This window comes from Schistocerca nitens, chromosome 2, assembly GCF_023898315.1.
Source record: "Schistocerca nitens isolate TAMUIC-IGC-003100 chromosome 2, iqSchNite1.1, whole genome shotgun sequence".
Taxonomy (NCBI): domain Eukaryota; kingdom Metazoa; phylum Arthropoda; class Insecta; order Orthoptera; family Acrididae; genus Schistocerca; species Schistocerca nitens.
Window position 1 is genome coordinate 733,667,618 of NC_064615.1, and position 26,954 is coordinate 733,694,571.

The following is a 26,954-nucleotide window of genomic DNA, read 5'->3' on the forward strand; positions in this document are numbered from 1 at the left end:
CTATCGTACTCACCATTTAAAGTCGATAAGATAGTACCTGCAGATTTTATTTAACTGCAATCACTCATTTATAAATTTCTATATAACATTCAAACTTCGCAATTGCCGAGTGACAGGAACCTCCGACCATTCGATTCATGTGTATATTCATATTGTGTACTGTAGACTCAGCAGTATTTGGCTTGTAATGCGGCAACTACCTTTCCCAGACCCTAGACAACGAAACCACCCAAACTTTTAATATTTCATCTCTGAGTCTGAGGGTACGTAGTTGAGGCAGCCACCATTTTATTCACTTTGAAAGCCCACAATCTTCATTCGAGAAACATCGCACAGCCGGCAACGACACTGGAGTTGGCATAGATGGAAATAGCTGTCAGTGCCTTCCAGATCCTCACTGACTCTCCCCCTTCACACTTTGGAGTGGTCCACGCTGCAAAAGGTGGTATTTAGGCCACATTAATGTGACTGGACAGTGTAGATGAGCTGGAATCTGTGGAATGAATTCCTCAATACAGCAGTGTGAAGATTGCTCACTCAGCAGGCACGTTCTTCATTCTTTCTTGCCTCCCATACACGTCGGCGGGGGTGGCCAAGGTGCCGATCGTGGGTAGTGGACAACTAGCGGCGTATGCTGAGGGAGTGGATCTGCATCTGGCAGCAGTGGTACCTTTTCTGACCCTGGAGTGTCCCAGTTCCATGGCAAACAAAGGCAACGACGTGTGTCTGTTTCCAGTGAACCGTGGAGGCTGGTAGAGAGCACGCTTGTCCCAAGTGGAACTCAGAACCCTAGGAGACTGACTGGAGTGTCAGGGAATGGCACTTGCCGGGCAGCCTCACCTCGCTGCATCCAGTTCGGATTCCGGAATAATCAACGCTAGCTGACAGCTCCTTAAACAGCAATATAACCTAGTCGATGCTGCTGCACGAAGCTGGAGTAGATTACCCGAATATTCAACAGGTAACTAGCGTGGAGACCGGTCAAAGGGATGATGCTGAAGGGATATTGCTACAGAGTGAACTGGGGGAATTTGTAATCTCTTCGGTTCATTGTGCTGCGACAGGAGCGAGGCTCCGGTAACGTGGTCGGCTGTCGAAACATAACATTCTGCGACGCAACGCAGCCACCGAGTCAACCACTGTCGGCAGGGTGTTGCGTCAACACTTTCACATATTCCTTACCTTCTTGTAAGGGCCTGAGTCAAGCACACGCTGCAGCATAGTAATCGAAGATATTCATTATATTAAGTCCATTCATCACACATAGAGTAAATTTTTCGAAGATTCAAGCACATTAGAGCAATGACGCGATTATTAGGAATCATACTAGAATAATGTTATAATAAGAAAAGGTTTGTTATTCTATCACACATGACTGTGTCACCTTAGCCTTAAGCAACACAGATTACTATGTTTACATAATTCGCTCTTCCTCATAATTTTCATCTATCTCACTCGATTATATTTTACAGTTCGATACACACGAATGCTTCGTGGAAGGCGTGGACGCAGTTGTACAGAGAATGGCTCGCTATTCCTCTTACCCGGTGTTCTATTACCAGTTCACATTCGTCGGCCCTCTCAGCGTATTCCCTGGCGGACCAGGTGAGGGAAGCATCACAATTATTAAATTGTCATTACATGCCAATCACTGCATCGCACATTTACCTGTAATTTAAGGTAGTTCTTCTATGTGTAACGCAAGTACTTGTGTCTTGAACGGGCTCCGTTCTTTTTTTACATTTTATCGCTGATAAGGAAATGCTTGTTTGATAGGAAAGGAAAGGACCATAGCATTTCGCCATATGATAAGTTTTAAAATTTACCAATAACAGCGACATTTATTTATTGTAAAATACTTAACACTATGTAATATACATGGATCTCGAGCACAACAGTCCAGCTCAAAGAGAATGAGTTGTCTGATATCATTTGCTTCAAATGAAAAACACAAGAATAACGTTAAATCAGGTCAAAATGTAGTACGATCTGACAACAGCTCGACTCATTCATACCTCACAAACATTTGATACTGAACAAAACTTGTTCAATCTGGAGGAAAAAATGAGTGTTCCCAAAATTTTCAAACCTTCTTACTGAATTTCTAGAGAATTCGTTTAAACATTGTTACACACTCAGCTTTTTTTCTTCAAAGTGATTACGCAACCAACATATAGCTGTTCTGTTTTACATTCCTTTAAATCAGCAATTTTTGTCTTACATATTGCAATAGGTTTGTTTATAAGGCATCAGAACATACACAGTTTTGCTGAAGTAACGATTTGAAACAGAAACAGATCCCGAAGCTTAAGATAGAAAAACAAGGAGACTGTAAAATATACAGAACTCTGAAGCATTTCGCCTCAGAGCTGAAGAAGCCCGTTTACAACTCTTATTGTATCAGATCTGGAATCGATGATGGGTATAGTAAGATTTATTGAGACACGTGCATAAATGAAAGTATTAGCTCACCATGTAAAACTTAGAACTATAGCTCACTAAAATTACAGCACACACATAAAGTAGCTGCTCAGTAAGAGAGTACATTACAAAGCCTTGCATGAACGAATACTCAGTTTTCTCTTCGCCCGTCTATGCGACTGTGGAAACTCCAGGAACTACTGTACAAAGAACTTACTCCACTTCGTACAAGAGAGTAGTCTCGTGTAACAGTTGATTTTACTATAAACACTACAATAACGTTAACGATTTTAGCAACACTTGGTTGGAAATATTCGTTCTTAGACGCTGATGATCCGACTGTTGATCCGTTCCTTCCTTCAGCTTAAGGCCGTTCACACCATTTTCAGTGTAAAAAAAAACTTCCTTCTTCTCTTGTACATATAGGACATGGAGAACATTCTCAGCCAGGACTAGCGATAGGGAAAATCTAATTTGACGAGAATCGGACTCATCTTTATCGTCTGGTACTGCCGCGAAGCAAAAATGTACATCCAAGCAATTCAATTTCATGTGATACATGTGTCACCAGAGCTACGTTTTATTCCGGCATGAACTCACGAAGAGAAAATATTCTTATGTACCGTGCGTCAATGCTACGTCAGAAAGAAAGTGCGTCAGATTAGCTCTTACCTCAGTGCTTAGCCAGGTGCAGTGTTTTCTTGCAATGGGAATAAAGTAACTGAAACAAATTAGCTTTTGAAACCGAACGGAAAACTGAATCCTTAGTTTAAAAAGGGAAGTAATGAGGACGCTATAAAATGTGCTGTTTCGAAGGAATCATTAGACTACACAGTATAAATATAACAAATTTACACATCACTGCGCGCTGAACATTAAATGTTAATGGCCTATCGGGGATAACAAATCTGTTATGTATTTTCAGGCGCAACTCACGGGGATGACGTATACTACTTGTTCGCGTCATCGTCACTTGACCCTAATTCTGATGGAGGAATCGTCAGAGCGCAGATGACAGCTATGTGGGCCAATTTCGCCAAATATGAGTAAGTAATATATTTATTAAAAATGGTAATTTTCATGAGTAATAAGCAGTAAGTAGCGTCGCGTTGCTTATGGAGCCAATTTAAATGACATCCAGAACTCCAGCCGTTCATGTACTGATAACAAGTTTAAATTATTACACAAAATATACTACAAGCTGAGAACTGAAGAAGAGTGCAACTGCTATTGTATGAATACTGGTCTCGTTATCAGGAGAACAATGGTTAAAATCCTCGCCGGCCATCCAGGTTTAGGGTTCCATGACTTCCCTAAATCCCTCCAGGCAAATGTCGGGTTGGCTCATTTAAAAGGACACGACCGATTTCTTTCTCCATTCCTGAAACATTCCGAGCTTCTGCTCCGCACAACATGACCTCGATGTCGACAGGACGTTAAATCTTAATCTTTCTTCCTTTTTCTTCCCCTGTGATTATAGATCTTCCAACATTGCTGTTCAGTGTCCTATTAATCGAAGTGGCTGGCACCGTCATTATGGAGATGATTCATATTAAATTCAGAACTAACGAATCATTATGAATTTAATATGTAATAATTTGTTTAAACATGCGGATCTAAATTTTCTGTGTTTTGTGAGCCTATAGCTTCGACCGAAGACTTCGCTTACGACGTTGATGAAGTATACTCTGTGCTGAGTGTAACGTATGCTCTGAAATGCATGTCGCTGCGCATAGCTCTCGTATTTTATCCACGTTGATGTGTGTCAGTAACATTTCTGGGAAGTCCTTTAGAAACTAGTTAAGATTTCCACCGTCTTCTGGTGAAAGGGGTCGACTACCACCAATTAAGCTAGAGTTGTTTTCCGTTATTACAGGTTCTGGAGAACCCCCACTTTTCTAAACATCTTCCGAAAGTGTGATAAAATAAATATGTATTAGGTCATATTTCGACTGAATGTAAACACCTTTATTTTCTAAATAAATTAACAGTGACGCAGTACCGTTAACTGAAATTTGAAATATACTAAATTCCGGTTACTGATTTTTTCTTTAATCAATTCTAGTTCTTCAGCTGCCTCAGTCTCAGACATTCTGGTTGTACCCAACTTTTGGATTCAATTTGAAAACATTTTCAGTTGGCTTTGCTTTAAATGAAGACAAGAAAGTGACTGGTTGCCCTCAAAAACTGTTTTAGCTGTGTAGGACATATATTGAGACAAGAAATAAGACTTTAAGAGGCTCATACAAATCAATAAGTCTTCTAACTCCAGGCAGCAATGACAACCATCTGGTTTTAATACCACCCATGATTAGCTTATATTCAGTAGCAATAGAACCACGGAATGATATCAGTTCTTCCACACGCACAGAATAGATACAGAACAATGTCTGCACTTGTCTGTACACCGTTGTACATCACATGGGCTACGCGAAAGCAATTCCTTGAAGGTTCATTTTGAGCATGCTTCTCAATATTGAATAAACGTTGTTTATCCCAGCCTTCAGGAACCCACCAAAATTAGCGTTAGAATTATTTATACAAAACGCGATGATCTTGTCAACTACGTTTTCTTCCTTAAGAGGCCCAAAACAAAAAAAGTCAATAATTCAGCTTTTTCTTCACCAGTCTACTGAAAAGAGCTAACTTTACACTGAACAGCTTCGTTAGGAGTGAAATATCTAACTCTAATCGGGAGTCATTTTAAGCTTGTGTTATTTGATGCACCAACCGTCTCAGACACGTACTGAACGTCTTCAAGTTCTGATTGCACTTCATGAATTGCATATGGCGATAAAACGTTCATTAAAATCGACTCGCATGTTGTCCTGGAACACGCGAATTTCAAAAGTTATCTGATTATACGAATGGAGCAGATCACTGAACGGAATAAACGGATGTGTTTTGCAGTATAAACGCAAACGGCTCTTCTTCAGCAGCGATGCGTTGATCTGGCTCAGTTTTTACTCGATTCGTACGTACAGAGGAAGTTCTCGCGGAACGCGAGCAAAACGAACAAAAAACAACAGAATGCGCTAGCGCAAGCTCGCCGTGCCACCATTGTTAAAAACTGTTCACTGCTTCTCATTGGTAAATATCGGTAGAAATCGGAAGACACAACTGCTTGCAGCTACTTCTCATCTATGAGATCTAACAGTTAGTAGCTAGTCCATATTGATTACTACAGATAAGGACGACATTTAAACATCAACTTTCACAAAACCTTGTTACTTCCTTGCGTCATTTCTAGCGTAAAAAATGACCAGTACTTCAAAACAGACTTAGACATAATACTGATCAAAAAGATAGCAGATGCCTAAATGACCAGTGCTTCTAAACAGACTTAGACATAATACTGATCAAAAAGAAGGCAGATACCTAAATGACCAGTGCTTTAAAACAGACTTACATATAATACTGACCAAAAATGTGCCAGATACCAAAACTCTGGAGTCTATAAGTTACAATGTGCTGATTGCGAGAAAGAATATATCGGACAAACTGGCCGCAACTTTGCTGTTCGTTTTTAAGAACATACATCAGGCACTAGTCGCAATAAATCTTTATTTGGCCAACATTTCAATGACTGCAATCATTCAGAAGGATCAATTCAAAATAATTTAAAAATTCTTCATATTGCCCCAAAAGGACCTTTTCTAAACTCTTTGGAAGAATTAGAAATTTATGCACATTATAAAAACAAACCTCTAGTCTTACACAACGAGCAGCTCCACTTCAGAGAAAAATGTTTCTTTGATATTTTTGAAGACTTATTGTAAGTAATACTTCTCTTTTGTTCTCAAATACGCTATGTCCTAGCTCTTTTTATAAATCATGTTGACTCTTGATTTTATCATTAGCGCTTTTATGATCGTCGTCGTCATCTTGGACAGTTTCCAGCCACTGGCTGGGTCTGTCGGGAACACAAGCCTCTCCATCGTGTTCTGTCTTTCCACCATTCCCCCTCTTCCACCTTCGTCCAGTTCTCTCCTCTTCTCGTCACACATTCCTTCACTCCCTTCACCCATCTATCTCTTGGTCTTCCTCTGGGCCTCTTCCCCTCCAGTTGCAGATCAAACATCCTCTTTGGAATTCTTCCCTCATCCATTCTCTTCATGTGTCCATACCACTGCAGTCTTGATTTTTCTATCCTGTCCTGTACTGGTTCCTCCTTTAGTCTTTCCCTCACATACACATTTCGCAATCTGTCTCATCTTGTTACACTCAACCTGCTCCTCTGGAACTTCATTTCACTAGCCTGTATTCTACTTTTGTCGCTTTTGTGCATTACCCATGTCTCACTTCCGTATGTCAATATGGGGACAAAGTATGTTCGGTATATAATTCCCTTGGATTTCTGTGGCACCTCCTTGCTCCAAATAAGCCCCCTAATGCATTTGTAGAACTGCCCTGCTTTTCTGCACCTTTCATTTATTTCCATTGCGTTTCCTCCCTTACTTTCAATCATGCTTTCCAGGTACTTGAAGTTCTCTACCACTTGTAGTTTTTCGCCTCCACAAGTTATATCCACATTTGGCCTATTCTTCTTCCTTGTTGTGACAATTATTTCACTTTTCTTTGCAGAGAAATGCATTCCATATTGTGCTGCCGTTGCCTCCCATACATCTAACTGCTCTTGCACCTCCTTCTCGCAATTTCCCCATAACATCAGGTCATCGGCAAAAAGCACTGCTTTCATTTTATGATCTCCAATTGCATCTGATACTTGCTGTAGGATTTCATCCATAACAATAATAAACAATAAAGGCGAAAGTGCACTTCCCTGTCGCAGCCCATTTTCCAGCTTGAACCATGCAGTACGTTCCCTCCCCACTTTCACACAACTCTCACTTCCCTCATACATTTTTCTGACTTTTCGTGTTATCTCTTCATCTATTTAGCTTTTATGATCAAGGACATAATCTTGTTTTTATACTTTTTACATATTTCATATTTTATATCTTGATATAACCATTGCTGTTGTCTCATTACGTTCATGAAAAAACTTGAATTTACTATATGTCAATTCTGGCAAATAATACCGCATTTTTCCTATATTTCTCATGGTTTCCTGGTTATAGAGTTTCTGTCCTCTAAATGCTACACGTAATGTAACGTTTATGTCACGTATTAGTGTCAACTATCTCTCATTACGGGATTAGTTCCCTTAATGTACAAGAATATTGCCAGCATTCTACTTAATAGCATCATGATTCTACTTTTTAACTTTTTCGTAATCAGTACTAGATAAAATAGAACCTGCATGTAGTAACTTTACATTACTCTATAATATCTACGTAGTGTCAAATATCTCTCATTACGGGATTAGTTCCCTTAGTGTACAAGAATATTGCCAGCATTCTACTTAATAGCATCATGATTCTACTTTTTAGCTTTTTGGTAATCAATACTAGATAAAATAGGACCTTCATGTAGTAACTTTACATTACTCTATAATATCTACGTCTTTCACTATGCACTAGTGTGAAGACTGCCTCCTCACGCACTCACTGTAATGACTGTTAAAACCACCATCACATAAAGTTATTTCCAACATGTTATATCGACAGAGGACGTTGGTCTTCAGCTATAGCGATTTTTGACAACTCTGTAGACTGACGAATCGGAATAGGACGCCGTTTCCACTGCAACTATCGATAGCAGCCTTTGGTGCATCTTTTACAGAACTGACATTAGAGGGGAGCGTACTTTCAGCTGGTCTTAAATCTTTAACATTTACAACTTATATCTCATAACGAACAATGAGACTTATGTGATGTTACGATATAATGTAATTCACCGTCTGATTATCTCCAACATGTTATATCGACAGAGGCCGTTGGTCCTCGCCTATTGTAATCTTTGACAGCACTGTAGACTGCCACATCGGAATAGGACGCCGTTTCACGGCAAACCTCGCTGAATCTTTGCGAGTAGCGTCTGCCTGTCGATTTAGCAACCTTTGGTTTATCTTCGCAGAATAGACGTTAGAGGGTAGCATACTCTTAGCTGATCTTAAACCAAGTAACCTTTATTGTTTATATTTTATGACGAATAATCACTTATAATGATTTTACGATGTAATTTAACTATAACGCCCTTTTTAATCTACTTCTAGTGCTTACCTAATCATAGACGTCTTTATGATTGGCTAGCAATGATGTCACACTCAGGACGGTGGGCGTGACCAAGCCTCGTTAATAACCGTTCCCTCCTTGTCCGATTAGCAGCTATTCCAGCGTCGAGGGTCGGCGCAACTTGCTCCACGGAGTCCACCCACCGTTCTGGGTATATTTATTTATTAGTTCTACATTCTGTTATATATACGTATTATTATAACGATCCCTCTATCTGGTAATATGTTGCTTCAGAGTCTGAAGTTGGTTCTTAAATAGAATCGAAACCGGTCACTCCAATAAAACTAAAATTGCGATCAAGGCTGTTTTTAATCTTTGAATTTTAATTTTAAAGATCACTGCTAACGTTTCCAAAACTTTTATACAATTCTGTGTTCACAGAATGAACTTTTCATTGTGCAGGGCGCAGTACTCAGTTGCAATACTTAATGGTGGGTTAAAAGTTTCTCTAGACTCCTCATTGGGTAAGGTGACCGTTAAACGCAAGTGTTGAACGTCCAGTTTCACACACTAGTGTTCTGCGAAGTTTTAGTGCCGTATTTAGTTTCCTGTGAGCAAGAAGCGCAGATCACGCATCATACCATTAATTTTGTTTCCGTCATCTATAGCCTACATATGAATCACAACATCGAGAGCCAAGTTTCAGAAATAAATGAAATCGGATCGCAATATTATTTCTTCTTCTAAATGAGATTTGAAACTGGTAGCTATTTGTTTGTAATTCTTCTGAGGTAGCTGTACAAATGAATTAATATTTTGAACAGTGATATAGCTTTTATTGTTTCAGCAATCCAACTCCACAACTGGACTCCCTTCTGACGGAGACTTGGAAGGAGTATGACGAATCGTCCAAAAACTATCTGGTGATAACATCTCCTCTCAGCAGCGGAACTAACGTGTACGGCCCGTACATGGACTTTTGGCATAACCTACTTCCGTCATAAATACAGCTGTCTTTCTGTCTTACGTTTTTGACATGGTTTTCCATTCATATGGCTATTATGTCTGAGACTTTTTGAAAATAAATAGATTATTGAGTGTGTAAAGAGTACAATGTCAGTATTTTACTGAACATCGTATGACAGAAAAAAAGTTGTCTCAGCTTATTTTCCTTCGTCTTCCTTTTACTGTAGATTAAAATTTGTCTTCTGCTGACGTGTAAGTCATTGCACGCGAATTCTGACCGTTCGCTTTAGAGACCATGAAATATTTAACAGCAATATTTTCCATTTCATCTTCAAACATACTATAAAGTAACGAGAAGAGAAAAAAGTATTCTTAAAACTATGTGTTCATCCTAGCACAGTTTCTTTAACGAGACTCTGATCAAAACTGTAAAACGTTTGCCCCGGCGCCCATAGCATGTCTGAAGATATTACAGTTATTACGTTGCGTGTTTGCACAGGAATTTCTACATTGTAATCGAGTCTATAACAGTTTTGAAGTAAGTGGAGAAACTGCATCTTTTCTTGCCTTCAGGTAAAACTTATAAGTGAAACTAGACTCCCCTACTACCACCGTGTAAAATTTGAGAACTAGTTTCCTTTAGTGCGCTACGAAGAAAAACCTCTTGTTTTGGAGTAGCTCGGAGGATATTTTAACACATTTCTTAAGAGGATTTTAATGAATTGGTAATTAATGTAATTCTTCTTAAAACAGCTTTTGCACTAACTTTTGTTGGTACCATTGTAATTCTTCTTAAAACATTTGCAATAACTTTTGTTGGTACCGATTTTCTGTTTTCTGACCCATTATGATAAGGCTACGATAAAATGCTTAAACAGATATGCTGTAGAAACACTGAAAGTGTTAAATCTTTATCTAATATTCACATGAAAGCTATTATTATATGACAAAAAAGTATGTGTAAAGAAGACAGTGATTCAGTTTCAGCAACAATTTTATGAAATCCAGAACGTGCGCAACAGAATTGGTCTCTTTTTATGAAAGCCCGTCATTTTCTCCAATTATGACACAAAGGTTCTAAATTAGCATGAAGGTGCCGACACTTGCGAAAATGAAAAACCGGCAATAGCACAGAAGTTCGTGGAGGGTACAGTCTGGGTTGATGGTGTCACAGTGGCACCACATTTCATCGCAAAGCTGCTCAACGCTACCATGGGACAGTCGTCACACCTCCCCCTAACTACAGCTCACCCCTTCTCTTGACTACTCTGCTAAGGGGTGATTTCGTAGCGACTCTGAGCAGCGGTGTGTCCGAAAGGTTTTCGTCGGCAACCAATTAAGACATCAACATGATTTCAAGGCTGGGCGTCACTATTCTGATCTCCGTCGCGGAGGCGTCAAGAGAGGTAGTGAGAAGTAATTACACCTTACATGAATTTCTGAGCTGCAGCCTTGAGTCAGTGGTTCGAACTTTGCTACTGCTAACATTTTCAGCAATGGCGGCCGAAGATTTCCGGCATAACAAGTCACCATTGTTCTACCAATGGTATTGTCAAAGGGGATGGAGTAGTAGCAGACAGGGATTCAGGGCACTGTCTTGTCCTTGGAATGGGAACTTGTCCTCAAAAAGTGGAAGAAAGAGTAATGGTCAACATCATGAGGATGCGGAAAGTATTGGAAAGTACTGCATTAAAGACACATACTGTGTATCCACAGGACGTTTGGTTTGTAAATGAAAAAGTGTCATGATGATCTCTCCACTGACAACAAATTGAAAAATTTTAGTAACGTCTTAGAGGACCAAACTGCTGAGGTCATCGGTCCCTAAGCTTACGCACTACTTAAGTTAACTTAAACTAATTTACGCTAAGGGAAACACGCACCCATGCCCGAGGGAGGACTCGAACCTCCGACGGGGACCACTAACAACAGATTCTGGATTTGTTCCGTATTAGGATATCTGGGAGAGGAATGGCAACAGGAAGTGAGCATGAGAAAAAAAGACTGACTAACCAATGAAACGGCAACTTACTACGAGTTGGGACATGGAATGTCAGAAGTTTGAACGTTTTAGTGAAGTTAGAAAATCTGAAAAGGGAAATGCTAAGGACCAATCTAGATGCAGTGCAGAACAGTGAAGTGAAATGGAAAGAAAACAAGAATTTCTGGTCAGACGAGTATAGGGAATTAACAGCAGCAGAAAATGATATAACACGAAAAGGATTAATTATGAAAGCAAGGCAAAGCAAAGAGCGAATTACTGTGAATAGTTCAGTGATAGGGTTGTTCTCATCAGAATCAGCAGCAAACCAATACTAACAGCAACAGTTCAGATATACATGCCAACATCGCAAGCAGAAGATGAAGAGATAGAGAAAGTATATGAGGATACTGAACGGGTAATTCAGCAAGTAAAGAGAGATGAAGATCTAATGGTCTTGGGGAACTGGAATGTGGTTTTAAGGGAAGGAGTAGAATAAGAGATCGGAAGAATATGGGCTTGACACTAGGAATGACAAAGGAGAAAGACTAATTGAGTTCTGCAGTAAGTTTCAGTTTTTCATAGAGAATACTATGCTGAAGAGTGACAAGATGAGAAGGTGTACTTCGAAACGCAAACAAGATTCAAGAAGATTCCATTTAGATTACGTGAAGGTGAGGCAGAGAGTCCGAAATCAGATATTGGATCGTAAAGCGTACCCAGGAGCATATGTAGACTCACATCACAATTTAGAATGATGAAATGTAGACTGAAGCTTAAGAGAATCACCCGAAAAAGTCAGTGTGGAAGGAAGTGGGGTACTGAAGTACTGAGGAATGATGAGACGTGTTTGATATTCACTGAATGTGGATACTGAGATAAGGAATACCACAGTAGGCAGTTCACTTGAAGAGTAGTGGACAGCAATAAAAAGAGCAATCAGAGATGCTGGACAGACAAACATAGGTGAAAGGGAGGTAACTGCGAAGAAACCATCAGTTGATCGACGAAAGGAAGAAGTAGAAAAATGTTGGAGATCTAAAAATGGCTCTGAGCACTATGGGAGTTAACATCTATGGTCATCAGTCCCCTATAACTCAGAACTACTTAGACCTAACTAACCTAAGGACATCACACAACACCCAGTCATCACGAGGCAGAGAAAATCCCTGACCCCGCCGGGAATCGAACCCGGGAACCCGGGCGTGGGAAGCGAGAACGCTACCGCACGACCACGAGATGCGGACGAAGGAGATCTAGGAATACAAAAATACAATAAAAGTCACTCAGGAAGGGCGAAATGGCTGTATGGAAAATATGAAAAAATTAAGAAAGAAGTGATTGTCGGAATGACTTGACTCAGCATATAGAAAAGCCAAAAAAAAACTTCGGTCAAATTAAAAGAAAGACGGCAACTTTAAGGATTCAATAGGAATTCTATTGTTAAATGCGAAGGAGAGAGTTGGTAGAGAGAATGACTTGTTCTGGATTTTTCTATAAGGTGGGGGGGGGTGGGGGGGAACTTGTCTGATGACGTGATAGAAGAAGAAACAGGAGTCAAAAGGGAAGGGATTGGAGATCCATTATTACACTCAGAATTTAAAACAGCTTTGGACGATTTATATGCCGGCCGAAGTGGCCGTGCGGTTAAAGGCGCTGCAGTCTGGAACCGCAAGACCGCTACGGTCGCAGGTTCGAATCCTGCCTCGGGCATGGATGTTTGTGATGTCCTTAGGTTAGTTAGGTTTAACTAGTTCTAAGTTCTAGGGGACTAATGACCTCAGCAGTTGAGTCCCATAGTGCTGAGAGCCATTTGAACCATTTTTGACGATTTATGACCAAATATTGCACAATGGACTGATAATATTCTATCAGATTTTCTAATACCATTGTGAAAAACGGCAGCAAAACGACTATTCACACCAGTAAATAAAATGTGTCAGACTGGTGATATACCATCATACATTTGGGAAAACATCATCCAAACAATTCCGAAGACAGCACGAGCCGACAAGTGGAAGAATAACGGCGTAATCAGCTTAACAGCTCACGCATTCAATTTGCTGGCAAGAATAATGTACAGAAGAATGGAAAAAAATTGAAGACCTGTTAGATGACGATCAGTTTCGATTTCGTTAAGGCGAAGGCTCCAGAGAGGCATGTCTCATGTTGCGGTTGATGATGGAAGCAAGAGTGAAGAAGAACCAAGGCATGTTCGTAGGATATGTGGACCTGGAAAAGTGTTCGACAATGTAAAATGGTGCAACACACTCGAAACTTAGAAAAAGATGGGTTAAAGGAGGGGTTGGTAATACACAATATATGGAAGTACCAAGACGGAACAATACTGGAAGACCAAGAACGAGGTGCTAGGATTAAGATGAGTGCAAGACAGGGATGCAGTGTATCGCTCCTACTGTTCGATGTACACGTCTAATAAACAATGACGGAAATAAAAGAAAGGTTTAAAACTGGGGTTAAAATTCAGGATGAAAGGATATCAATGATAAGATTCGCTGGTGACACTGGTATCCCCAGTGAAAGTGAAGAAATGTTACAGGACATGTTGAATGGAATGGAGAGTCTAATAGTACAGAATATGGATTGAGAGTAAAGCGAAGAAAGACAAAAGTAATGAGAAGTAGCAGAGGTAACACAGCGAGAAATTTAACATCAGCATTGGGGTTGACTAAGTAGATGAAGTTAAGGACTTCTGTTACCTAGGCAGCAAAATAACCCTTGATGCAAGGACGACATAATAAGGAGACTAGCACTGGCATAAAGGGAATTCCTGGCCATGAGAAATTTTCTTTAGCCCGATCCAAGAACAGTGATGACTCGCGCAGCTCCAGACATGGACAGATACGTGCTCCGCGTTTCAAGAAAGCGTGCATAATGCAAATTGTGTCTCTCGCTTGCTTATGCAGAATCTGTTGCTTACCACCACCATCTGCCGTGATAGCTCGCAACAAATGTAGGAAAAACTCACCAGCACCCTTAATACTCGAGCCGGCCGAAGTGGCCGTGCGGTTAAAGGCGCTGCAGTCTGGAACCGCAAGACCGCTACGGTCGCAGGTTCGAATCCTGCCTCGGGCATGGATGTTTGTGATGTCCTTAGGTTAGTTAGGTTTAACTAGTTCTAAGTTCTAGGGGACTAATGACCTCAGCAGTTGAGTCCCATAGTGCTCAGAGCCATTTGACTCTTAATACTCGAATTGGCTTTGACATTCACAGAAGATCACTGAGAACATTAATGAACGATCATTGGTTGTCGGAGGACGCATGATGTAGATGCGCAGAGCAAGTCTAAATTCAAGAGCCATCGTTCATGGTTGTAACTGCAGCGTGGACCTTTATTTGAGGAATAAACTTCTGATAACGAACGTTTGGGGCACAGCATTGTATGGTAGTCAAACATGAACTGTGAGATAACCGGAACAGAAGAAAATTGAAATATCTGAATTGTGATGCGACAGAAGCATATTCAAAATTAGTTGGACTGATAAGGAATGAGGAGGCGCAGAATCGGCGAGGAAAGGAACGTATGTAAAACACTGACAAGAAATTTGAAATTTAGCTAGCATGTTGAATTATTGTTTAGACTTGGGAGGAGGTCTCTATCTGCCTCCGATCTCGAGAAAATGGATTCTATGTAGGGCGCTCACTTCCGATCTCACGCCCGCGAGAATGAAATGCAACATCTCTCATATCTCCTAAACCGCTCGAGACATCGAAACGAAAGTTTGGCGAATGATGGCCAATTCGTAAACACAGGGAACTTCCTTATCCATGGCGATATATCAGTACTTCCCTTTTTGTTTCACTCCACTGACTAATTTTTAAGAGTTATCGACAGCTAGCGAAACAAGAGTTTCCTAGTATGAAAATAAACATGAAATTTCCTCTCTTTTTTCAGTGCAAACCGACATTATGAGCTTTTTCGTAAGCTATTGAGCTTTTTGATTGCCAATTACTTGTTAACCGGGGCTCTCTGTCTCAGAATTCTGTGGCAATAGCTGCTGTGAGATGAGTTTGTGCAAATTACGCTGTGTTTTGGCAAAGGAAGTACAATTAAATGTGTCAACAAGAGAAATGTGGCCGTTACTCATAAATGGTGATGCTTCTTCGAGTGAGAAAAGGTTAACAACTCACACAAAAATTAATTGCCAGTTCTGTTGGAATTTTCGTTGAATCCCCGTAACCCATCGTATTTTTAACACTGAGGGACTAGAATGGAAACTTACAAAAGGATTTCATTCCTTCTCTTGATATGAGCAGTATTAAAATAATGACGACCGTTCCTTCAGGCGGAATGATAGGCACATGCCGGATGCTGATTACTCACCCACGGCTTGCCAAACTGACAATGTGTTGCATGGGGGCTTAATTAAAAAGAAACGGGACTAATATTAATGAATAAATGCAATAATTTTACTAGCTGTGTGACCGGTTACGAAGTCTCGTAACCGGTTGGCCCTGACTATTATTAGCACGCAATCTGACTGCATAAAATAAAAATAAACATTGACAAGGAATTTCCATTAACACAATTGATTAATTAAGTCCCCTGCAACTATAAAAGCTACGAAACAACTAAGCACAAGTCTAACTGTTCTGTGTGTGGTAGTGTGACTCAACGTACATATATCTGACTCGGTTCTTTCTCAATACGACAAAATATTTTAAACACCACTTACAATGAACTAATTGAAAAACCAGAAATACTATAATTGCACATAGAAACCAGAATTACAAGTCTAATAAATCAACACGAGCCAGATGCCTTGTTGACTGTACCTGTGAGAAGAGGCATTGTCATTAAAGAAAACTCTAGTACCTTTTTACCTCATTACATATTGACGAAAATTTTCCATTACACCAGCATCATAAATCAAAAGCCCATCTCCTCAAATACACTCTGACAATTGCAACTTCTTCCATCTATACATTACACCAACTGAATAGCATCTACTCTCTCGCCCAACAGAACAACAACTGCGGCTGGCCGTAGTGGCCGAGCGGTTCTAGGCGCTACGGTAGCAGGTTCGAATCCTGCCTCGGGCATGGAAGTGTGTGATGTCCTTAGGTTAGTTAGGTTTAAGTAGTTCTAAGTTCTAGGAGACTGATGACCACAGCAGTTAAGTCCCATAGTGCTCAGAGCCATTTGAACCATTTTTGAACAACTGCCCGCGACAGCCTCTGAACTACTGCTGCACCAGTGAAGGCGGCGGAATAATAATCTTTGGCGCAATCTCTGGCACTGTGACTCAGTGTAGCCACCTTTCAGTGTGATCGAGAATAAAAATAAACAATTGATCTGTGGCACAACACAGTTGTCAGTGGATTGTCAGCAGCGGAGGATAATGCGCGCGATCGGAATGCAGAAGCTAACCATGTGTGCCTTGTGAGCTGGAGTTCGAAAAACATTGTCATGAAAGTAGATCTGCCTTTGTCAGCAGCACATTTCTACAAATTAAATATATCTAATCACCACACTCTTTTATGATATTCCTACTTTCGTAATAATACCAACCATTTTTTTTTCATTTGTATAATTAGTTTATTAATGCTGATAATGTGCATGCAACAATTGAAATGGTTTTTCTCATCGCGGAGAGCCAATGAAAACATTGTTATTTGTGTCTGCTTTTCGACTGTTTCGAGCTTGCAGTGGAAATGTGATGTCCACATGTACATAGTATAATGTCTCTTATAACATCCATATCCAAGTAACGATAGTGAAACTTACGTACTTCATGTCGTGGACGCTTTTTACCAGAAGTACAAAGAGGTCATATCAGTGGTAATTACGCTTTTTCGACTTTTTGCAAGACCGTAGAGATACGTCAGCATAACGGGCAGCAAGTAGATAAACTCGTTTTACTTTCCTGCCTTGCTTCTAAGGCACGCGATTTTATAATATTCCTTACTTCGTTACCCACTAGCCTCACGATGAATCGTCAGTTCCTTCTTACAATCTGAAAGCATTGTGGAGGCAGAAGATATAATCCCAGTGGCTAATGGCTCACCAGTTACTGAACTGTGCATTGTTCTTGACAAAAGAAGAAACAAAAAAAAAAGACACTTGACGCGGCTTGAAACCTGAGAATGTTTTACTGACGGATATCGCCGCGAAAGCATGCATTCGTACATAACGTACCTCTACCGGGAGGAAACGTGGCGCAGCATCAAGCGCCTGGGAAAGCTGCGCGTTTAGAAGGCTAATTTACTAACAAGTAAGCTCGCTCGCCTTCCTACTACGCTGCCGTGATGAGAAGACGGTTCCTCGTTTTGCCATCGTTAACCAGTACATCGACACCACGGCAGCCAGAAGAATTTTTTGCCGTGGTAGCTTCGCCCTGCTGCGGGAGAGGGTACATTTCACCTGAAAACAGCTGGATACAAAGGGTCGTGAGCTTTTTGGCCTTTCACCTCTTGTGGGAATATGGGTTTGGGGGGCTGTAGTTTCAGGTCAGGAGGGTGACGATGTAGTGTTCAAAGAAGTACCCAGTCGAAGGAAAGAAGTTTCGGTCAGCTTAACTGAAGATCACGTTGCAGATGGTTCCATTGTAATTTCAGACGTGTTTTCTTCATATAGGGATTTAAGGCAAAGGGATTATCAGCGTCTCGTAGTAAATCACAATATTTAGTTCAGATCATTATCCACAGGGGCTTGCTCAAATAGCATTGAGGGTTATTGGTCAGCTGTGAAATCTCTTGTAGGGAAAGGGAAATGCCAGATTTACACTCTTTAAAGTCACCTAGACGAATATTCATTGAGACACAGTACTCCCCAAAAATATTGCCCGTTTAAATGTTTTATTAAACTTGTTGGGCAAATGTACAGTCGGAAATATGTTAGCTAATCTCACATTAGGACGGGGGGTGGGGGATGAATGTGTGTGTGTGTGTGTGTGGTGTGTGTGTGTGTGTGTGTGTGTGTGTGCGCGCGTGTGTGTGTGTGTTTTCGTAATGTTCAGAAATGGCGCTGAGCACTATGGGACTTAACTTCTGAGGTCATCAGTCCCCTAGAACTTAGAACTACTTAAACCTAACTAACCTAAGGACATCACACACATCCATGCCCGAGGCAGGATTCGAACCAGCGACCGTTGCGGTCGCGCGGTTCCAGACTGTAGCGCCTAGAACCGCTGGGCCACTCCGGCCGTCGTTTTCGTATTGTTGTGTTTGTTGTGTATGTACGTATGTGATTTTTGTTGATGTCTTTATAGGCGAGCCTCGGTTCTTTTACGAAGTTCCTTTCCGGTAAGTTTACTTTTCCATTTTCTTCTTTTACTGCATTTGACTATTTTGACGTATTTCATTGTTGTATTACACCAATACGTATGTTTTCGTGTAGTCCAGTACGTAATAGAAATTCCGCAGCTATCGTTCTTCTTTCGTTTCCCAGCACTAGTATCAATACGATTTTTTTCGAATCTGTACTAGCAATATTAAAGGTAAAACGGCCGACACAGCTGAAATTTGTATCCCGTCCTTCAGTTGTCTTTTAAACTGACACTACGTATTCGAAAAGAACGACATATGTAACATTGATGAGATTTACCAATGTATGTCAGCTGGAGAGCAGGATACAAATGTTGTGTATAGCTATATAGCTCAAGTAAAGAATGGTATACTATTAGCGTCGAAGGTGGATAAAAACTTTACCCCATAGTGAAGTATGGGATACAAATTGTACATGTGTCGTCTTGTTGCCTCTTCGCGTAGTTCAACTGAGGTAAAGGTTGCAAATGTAACGTACGTCCATTACCACGTTTTCGTTAGCAGTTTACATACACTCCTGGAAATTGAAATAAGAACACCGTGAATTCATTGTCCCAGGAAGGGGAAACTTTATTGACACATTCCTGGGGTCAGATACATCACATGATCACACTGACAGAACCACAGGCACATAGACACAGGCAACAGAGCATGCACAATGTCGGCACTAGTACAGTGTATATCCACCTTTCGCAGCTATGCAGGCTGCTATTCTCCCATGGAGACGATCGTAGAGATGCTGGATGTAGTCCTGTGGAACGGCTTGCCATGCCATTTCCACCTGGCGCCTCAGTTGGACCAGCGTTCGTGCTGGACGTGCAGACCGCGTGAGACGACGCTTCATCCAGTCCCAAACATGCTCAATGGGGGACAGATCCGGAGATCTTGCTGGCCAGGGTAGTTGACTTACACCTTCTAGAGCACGTTGGGTGGCACGGGATACATGCGGACGTGCATTGTCCTATTGGAACAGCAAGTTTCCTTTCCGGTCTAGGAATGGTAGAACGATGGGTTCGATGACGGTTTGGATGTACCGTGCACTATTCAGTGTCCCCTCGACGATCACCAGTGGTGTACGGCCAGTGTAGGAGATCGCTCCCCACACCATGATGCCGGGTGTTGGCCCTGTGTGCCTCGGTCGTATGCAGTCCTGATTGTGGCGCTCACCTGCACGGCGCCAAACACGCATACGACCATCATTGGCACCAAGGCAGAAGCGACTCTCATCGCTGAAGACGACACGTCTCCATTCGTCCCTCCATTCACGCCTGTCGCGACACCACTGGAGGCGGGCTGCACGATGTTGGGGCGTGAGCGGAAGACGGCCTAACGGTGTGCGGGACCGTAGCCCAGCTTCATGGAGACGGTTGCGAATGGTCCTCGCCGATACCCCAGGAGCAACAGTGTCCCTAATTTGCTGGGAAGTAGCGGTGCGGTCCCCTACGGCACTGCGTAGGATCCTACGGTCTTGGCGTGCATCCGTGCGTCGCTGCGGTCTGGTCCCAGGTCGACGGGCACGTGCCCCTTCCGCCGACCACTGGCGACAACATTGATGTACTGTGGAGACCTCACGCCCCACGTGTTGAGCAATTCGGCGGTACGTCCACCCGGCCTCCCGCATGCCCACTATACGCCCTCGCTCAAAGTCCGTCAGCTGCACATACGGTTCACGTCCACGCTGTCGCGGCATGCTACCAGTGTTAAAGACTGCGATGGAGCTCCGTATGCCACGGCAAACTGGCTGACACTGACGGCGGCGGTGCACAAATGCTGCGCAGCTAGCGCCATTCGACGGCCAACACCGCGGTTCCTGGTGTGTCCGCTGTGCCGTGCGTGTGATCATTGCTTGTACAGCCCTCTCGCAGTGTCCGGAGCAAGTATGATGGGTCTGACACACCGGTGTCAATGTGTTCTTTTTTCCATTTCCAGGAGTGTATATAGAGGTCAGCGGAAGTATGGGATACAAATATTATGCACGTAGCTCCTTCTACCACCGGTAGTACTAATATCTACGTAAGAACAGACTGTTAGTGACAGCAGAGGCGAAATAAACAACACATGTAAAATTTGTATCCCGTGCTTCATTTAGGGTTTAGTGAAGCAGGGGATACATAGTTCAGCCGAACAACACGACACTAATTCTAGTGGAAACGAAGAAATCGACGTACGCCAAACTTGTACCCCGTACTGCACTTAAGCAATACAGTTCGAATGAGGTTTGAGATACAACTCATATATATGTGACGTGATGTATTCTATGCTACGAATATTTACCCTTTCATTTACCAGAGAAATAATACGATACAAACACGCGATATCCTTAACGTGAAAATATTACTGGCCTTTATATCGTATATGTCAACTATATTTTTCGTCTTTCGTATTCCTTTGTTTCTGAACATTCTTGTCATCTCTTTTATCTGTGTAATAAATGTTCTCTGGCCAATTCTGACGTCATTGATCAAAGCCGACGGGTTGTATCCCTGCTTCACTAGACCCGGCCCCGGCCTGTTTGTGTGACGACGTGGTGTCTGCGGAATCGGTTGACGTCGGGGGCGGCGCCGCTACGTGGTGCGGAAGTCTGTTTATGTCGGCTGTTTCCAGATTGAGTTTTATCAGCCATTCTCTTTCGCGCCTGAAGGGTATTGTTTTAACGCCTCCTTGTATATGTAGAAGTCATGTTTTCTGGTTGCTGTGAGCTTTAAATTCAGTCGCTTATGCTTATTTCGATCTGATTGCTAGTGAACCTTATTGTATTAGTTTCCTACGACAGTGTCTTAGGTACAAAAGTTTTACTCAATCTGAAGGATTTTTTAGACCTGGTTTTTAGTAATTAATGTTTTAACAAAGCGTCACTTTGTGTGATGTAAATATTGTTTAATTTTTGTAGGAAATTTGTCTATTGTTCCACTTGCCGAGATGTAAATCGCTTGTTAAGGCTATTTGTATCTATCTATTTTAATGCCAAGATTGTCTATGGATGGCTTCGGAAATATTTTTTACAGAAATCTTTTATTTAACTGTCATCAAATATTCACAGTGAGGTTACAGCTATGAGGATTGATGTAGTTCGACTTTTTTTTAATTTATCAAAAAAATTAATTCTATTATGGTGCCATCGGTTTTAATTACTGGTTAATCTTAGGTGGTGAATTCGAGAGTATATTTAAACTGGCTCGTATTGTTCATGACTTTGTTAAAGCATCAGGTCCATTAAAAATAAATGTGAATTAGTGAATGAAGAATAATGACAATTATGAGCCTGCCCTTTCACGTCTTGTTTTCCGATCGTGTCCTGTGTCCAGAGATATCAAATATATTTATTTCTATTTTAAAAGCATAGGATCTTGGTTTACTGGTCACAAGTGCACCCACAGTAACTGTATCCATGCGAAATCTAATAAAAATAACAATAAACAATCTCTCTCTCTCTCTCTCTCCCTCTCTCTCTTTGAGATGAGCCATTGGCTGCCACTAATTATCACTTTCTGGAAGCTCTAAAACAGATAACAATCAGTATTAATGGGTTCTACCACATTACGCCTCGCGGAATGGGGAATCCCAGTGTCGATGAATACCCTTACCTGAATAGTAAATGTCATTAAAAATATGACATGTGGTCATAATTAAATTTTCTTTCCCCTTTCAGGAGTTTACCTTAGATTCTAAGTATGTGTTCCTTACTAAAATAACCAATACAAAAAAGGAAAATAAAGAAAACAAGTCGATCGATGAAACCGGATTTGTTGCAAAAGCGTTCGCATTTCTGGAACTATTATCAACAGGATACGTAAGTCAAAGATGGAGTTTCAGATCTCTTTCCAACAAAAGATGTTTAAATGCAAGTGGGAAACTCATTATGCAGAATACACATCTTCATCAAATTGTTTCCATTGACAGTCCACTTTTATGTAACAAATTGTTACAGTCCAAGATAATAGTGTTTTACATTGTGGTACAGTATTATTTAATTCAAGTTTCTGGGTGAAATTACTGTTGTTTAAGCTCTGTTTCTTTCACACGAGAAACATAATAGTAATGTATTCATCCAGAAAATTGACATGGAATGTGTACGTTCGCTACTAACAGTGTTCTCCAGAGCTTTCGTGAAAGATTTTCGTACTTAACTACGTTCGTTAAGCAAAATTTTCCGCCAATTCAACTACATACTTTCATCCTCTCGTTTTCATTTTAGCTATGAATCTCATAACAGAACTTGTGAGACTCGTTGAACTATTGCAGTTATATTCACGCAGCACAGATAAAGTTCTACTTTCCTATGTTCAGATTTTATAATGTCGCACAGGTTAACAGCGGTAATGGAAAGTGGCTGCGGTTTTGGCAGGCGTAAACTATTAAGCAAGTGCAAACCAATTTTATCATGTAATGTTTAGATGTTTTAATCTCCTGCATTTGCCTTTCTTCAAGGAAGACGCTGCTGTCCCTACTCCAGAGAAATGTATGAACTTCAGAGGAAAGAGCAACCAATTCCATCGTGGGTGGCCTTCCCACACTTGCACAAGTGACTTCATCCTTACGCCCTAACGTTGCGCGCCCAAAGCGCTGCCATTTCAGACAGCGCATGGGGCTGCATACATAGAGCCATACACTTAGACGAAGGAAACCTGCATTGATATCCTTCAGGAGTTTCGTGCTATTGAAGGTAAGGATGAGGGAGTCAGATTTTACTAGATTCCCATCCACGCTTTTCAATATATTTTGCGCATCGACGACCATATTCCTGATCCCACTCATCTTCCAGTACCTCCTTGGGAATGTCTGCCAGATCTCTACATGACACAAGACCTTTGCTGTAGTTCCAGTTGTAGTGGAGCTCCGTTTCTATGGCTTATTCCCCAAGGCATTTAGCTTTCCTGGAGTTTGTCGCTTGTTAGGAACTAGCAGTTTCAGCCAACAGTGTTTCGTTACGCAATCGTTTGACTGATTTCAGTGTACCAGCGATGCCCTCTAAACTTTTTCAACATAAAAAGGTGAAACCTTCCCAAAGCTGCACTCTTCCCGTTTCACATTTTAAAACGCATTCTGGCCAGCAGCAAGCGTTCTGTTACTATGCAGTGAAGAACTCTGTGTAATCGCTTAGTCTGGAGGACTGGCTACACGCGCCCTCTAGCTAGATTGGATGTCCATACTTACCAGCGGCCTACCCATTCCGCTGGGAGAAAGAAGAGGAAATTTCGAAGGTTCCATTTCGGTCGCAAGAGCAAATAGGGACGTAAAAGTCCTCTCAGACGGAGTCCCGTGTGCGTAGTTAAACTTTATACAACCGAGGTGCGGCAAGTCCCTTAGAGATTGCACGCCATGCATTTCGTCAGGACGCAGCGCACCTTGAAATTAAGGGATTTTGTGTGGTGGCTTTTACCATTCTCTAGATCCGAGCGGTCAAGCCAAGATACCTGTTACCTGCAACTGTCGCAGTGGTCGCTGAATTATGCCAGGACTTACGGTGATAAAGGACTAGTGGCAGTTACCAGTCCTCAGCTTAGGAACGCTAGAGTGGCAAGCCTGTACACAGCAAACGAATGCTGATTCCCTCAGGCCTACTGAATAGAAATGGGGAGGCAAGATGATGATGGGTCCCGGAGTCACTCTGTAGCAATTCTGGGCGTGTGAGGTCTTGCATTGTGCTGCTGGAATAGTCCAAGTCCGTCAGAATGCGCAATGGACATGAATGGCTGGCACAACTTGACCAAAAGAAGGAATCGGTTGTTAGGACACATTCTGAGATATGAAGAGATCACTAAAAACATTCAAAAGCCAAGATCGCATAAATATTTTGTTATTTAAAACGACCAGTTTCGACAGAATCTCCTATCAGTTTTAGATCCTTAAAGATCCTTTTTGTAACAGAAAAGTCTGCACAAACCGATTGTTTTAAATAAAGAAATATTTATGTGATCTTGGCTTTTGAATATTTTTGACGTATCGCTTCTTCTGTCTTCTGAAAATGAGAGAACTGAATCATGAAGGGATCACTAGTAGAGGGAGAGCAAGAGATGAATACAGCAAACAGATTCAAAAGGATGTAGGTTCCTGTAGTTATTCAGAGATGAGAGAGGCTTGCACAAGATAGATTAATATGGAGAGCTGCAACAAACCCGTCTTCGGACTGAAGACCACAACAACAACAACAAATATTTATCGCCCTATGTTAATGACCTAATGCACAACATTAATATTTTTGTAACAGTTTACTTACAATTTTGTTACATTTTAATTTTTTGTGTACTTCTGTAGTTCTTTCATGGATACCCAAACATTAAATTATCCATTAGAAACATAGTTACTATTAACTCAAGTATACTGTTAATGAGAAAAGACACCAATAACCTAATTTATCCTAATAATTTCAATCTACATTAAAGCCATTGCGGAATCATGTCAGATGAGGTTGAAAAACACTTATGGTGTAGAGAGAAATGGGGGAAGTATGAGGAGCTATTTAATAAATAATGGAACCCTGTTTTTTTCCTGAAAGCACATTAGTTTTATTTAAGATTCAGATACACCACATTATTTCCCAATATTTTGTCTACGGAACCCCATTTTTCAATATAAGCTCGGTTCAATGCGATGGACTTATGCCACCTTACTAGGGGGCATGTATGTCCACATGGTACTACTCTACTGGTCGACGTCAGAGCCAAGGTCTTGCTGGATCAATAACCTCCCCATCATCCACGCACTGCTTCCCGGGGAGTGGAACCATCATTGAGCCATACAAGCTTTTCGTGGTCTTCTGTCATGTGCCGAGGAACCCAGCCTTTGAGCACCCCAACTGGTGGATGACTGTGTCAGCACTTCTCTTCTGAACAGCACGTTGCAGGGCATCCCAGATATGATCAACAATGTTCATGTCTGGAGAGGCGGAAGTGTTTAATCTCAGATGATGGGTCCTGGAGCTACTCTGTAGCAATTCTGGAAGTGTAGGGTGTTGCATTGTGGTGGTGGAATTTTCCAAGTCCGTCGGAATGCCCAATGGACATGAATGGATGGAAACGATCAGAGTCGTATCTAGACGTATCAGGGGTCCCATATCAGTCCAACTGCACACGCTCCACACAATTACCGAGCCTCCACCAGCTTGAAAGTCCCCTGCTGACATGCAGAGGCCATGGATTCATGAGGTTGTCGCCACACCCGTACACGTCCAGCCGCTCGATACAATTTGATACGAGACTCGCCCCACCAGGCAACAAGTTTCCAGTCTTCAACAGCCCAATGTCGGTGTTGATGGGCCCAGGCGAGGCGTAAAGCTTTGTGTCGTGCGGTCATCAAGGGTACTTGAGTGGGACTTTGGCTTCGAAAGCCCATATCGATTATGTTTCGTTGAATGGTTCGCACGCTGACACTTGTTGATGGCCCAGCATTGAAATCTGCAGCAATTTACGGAAGGGTTGCACTTCTGTCACGGTGCACAATCGTCCTCAGTCGTCGTTGCTTCGCTGACAGGCATTACCGACCGTATCGCCGTATTCTGCCTATTACATATCTCTGTACTTGAATACGCATACCTATACCAGTTTCTTTGGCGCTTTAGTGTATTTCAAATTTATTATTTTAATGATAATTAATGGTAACAATTAAATCTTTCTCTTATATGTAAAAAATTGCATTAAAATAAACATGTGACCGATAGCCAGTCTACTTACTTGTGTTGGGAGAAAATAGTACTCTTAGTAAAGAGCAGGTCCGAGGTTAAATACCTACTTCTGCGCGGAACATAAAAAATTTAGTAAATCACAATGAGTGGCGTTATTGGTCAAGTCCCTTTTCTGTCTCTTTATGTATTCCTTAGACTGATGAACATCTCTGTGATCAGTTGTATTCGTAAGCAAGTAATAGGAAAGAAGCAAAATTTGTAGATGGTGAAGCACCCACGTAAACATTTACTATCTTAGGGAAATGATTTCAGCAATTGATGGATAATAGTGATTTAGCCAAAAATTATTTCCTTTTGAAACAAAAGAGCAAGTTTGCTTATTTGTGTCGAGTATTTACCAGACTCCTAAATAGAAGTGCTATTATAAATTTGTGTAAATTTCCACTGTGTGAGTTTCATTGTAAAATATATCCTTTGAAACAGTTTTTCTGCATTTAAGCTAAGTTTCAGAATAGGTTTGCCTAACATATTTACTGTTGTTTCTGGAGATGAACGCCGGAACAGAAATAACTCCTAACACGGACATGGAAAGAGTACGACG

At 41.4% G+C, this 26,954-nt stretch overlaps 1 protein-coding gene across 5 annotated transcripts in view; it reads left to right on the top strand.

The window, feature by feature from the left end:
- LOC126236935 (esterase FE4-like) overlaps positions 1–26,954 on the top strand; it is a 212,734-nt gene that overhangs the window by 43,347 nt on the left and 142,433 nt on the right. For 2 of the 5 annotated variants that reach the window (XM_049946622.1, XM_049946621.1), the window contains exons 9-11: positions 1,473–1,605; positions 3,347–3,467; positions 9,346–9,604. The exons of 1 other annotated variant lie outside the window; for it this stretch is intronic. In XM_049946622.1, coding sequence (XP_049802579.1) covers positions 1,473–1,605; positions 3,347–3,467; positions 9,346–9,502 — 411 coding nt within the window. In that variant the 3' untranslated portion in view covers positions 9,503–9,604. Of the gene's footprint in view, positions 1–1,472; positions 1,606–3,346; positions 3,468–8,576; positions 8,689–9,345; positions 9,605–26,954 lie in introns of those variants that run through there. 2 more of the 5 variants (XM_049946626.1, XM_049946623.1) reach the window with 2 other exon arrangements.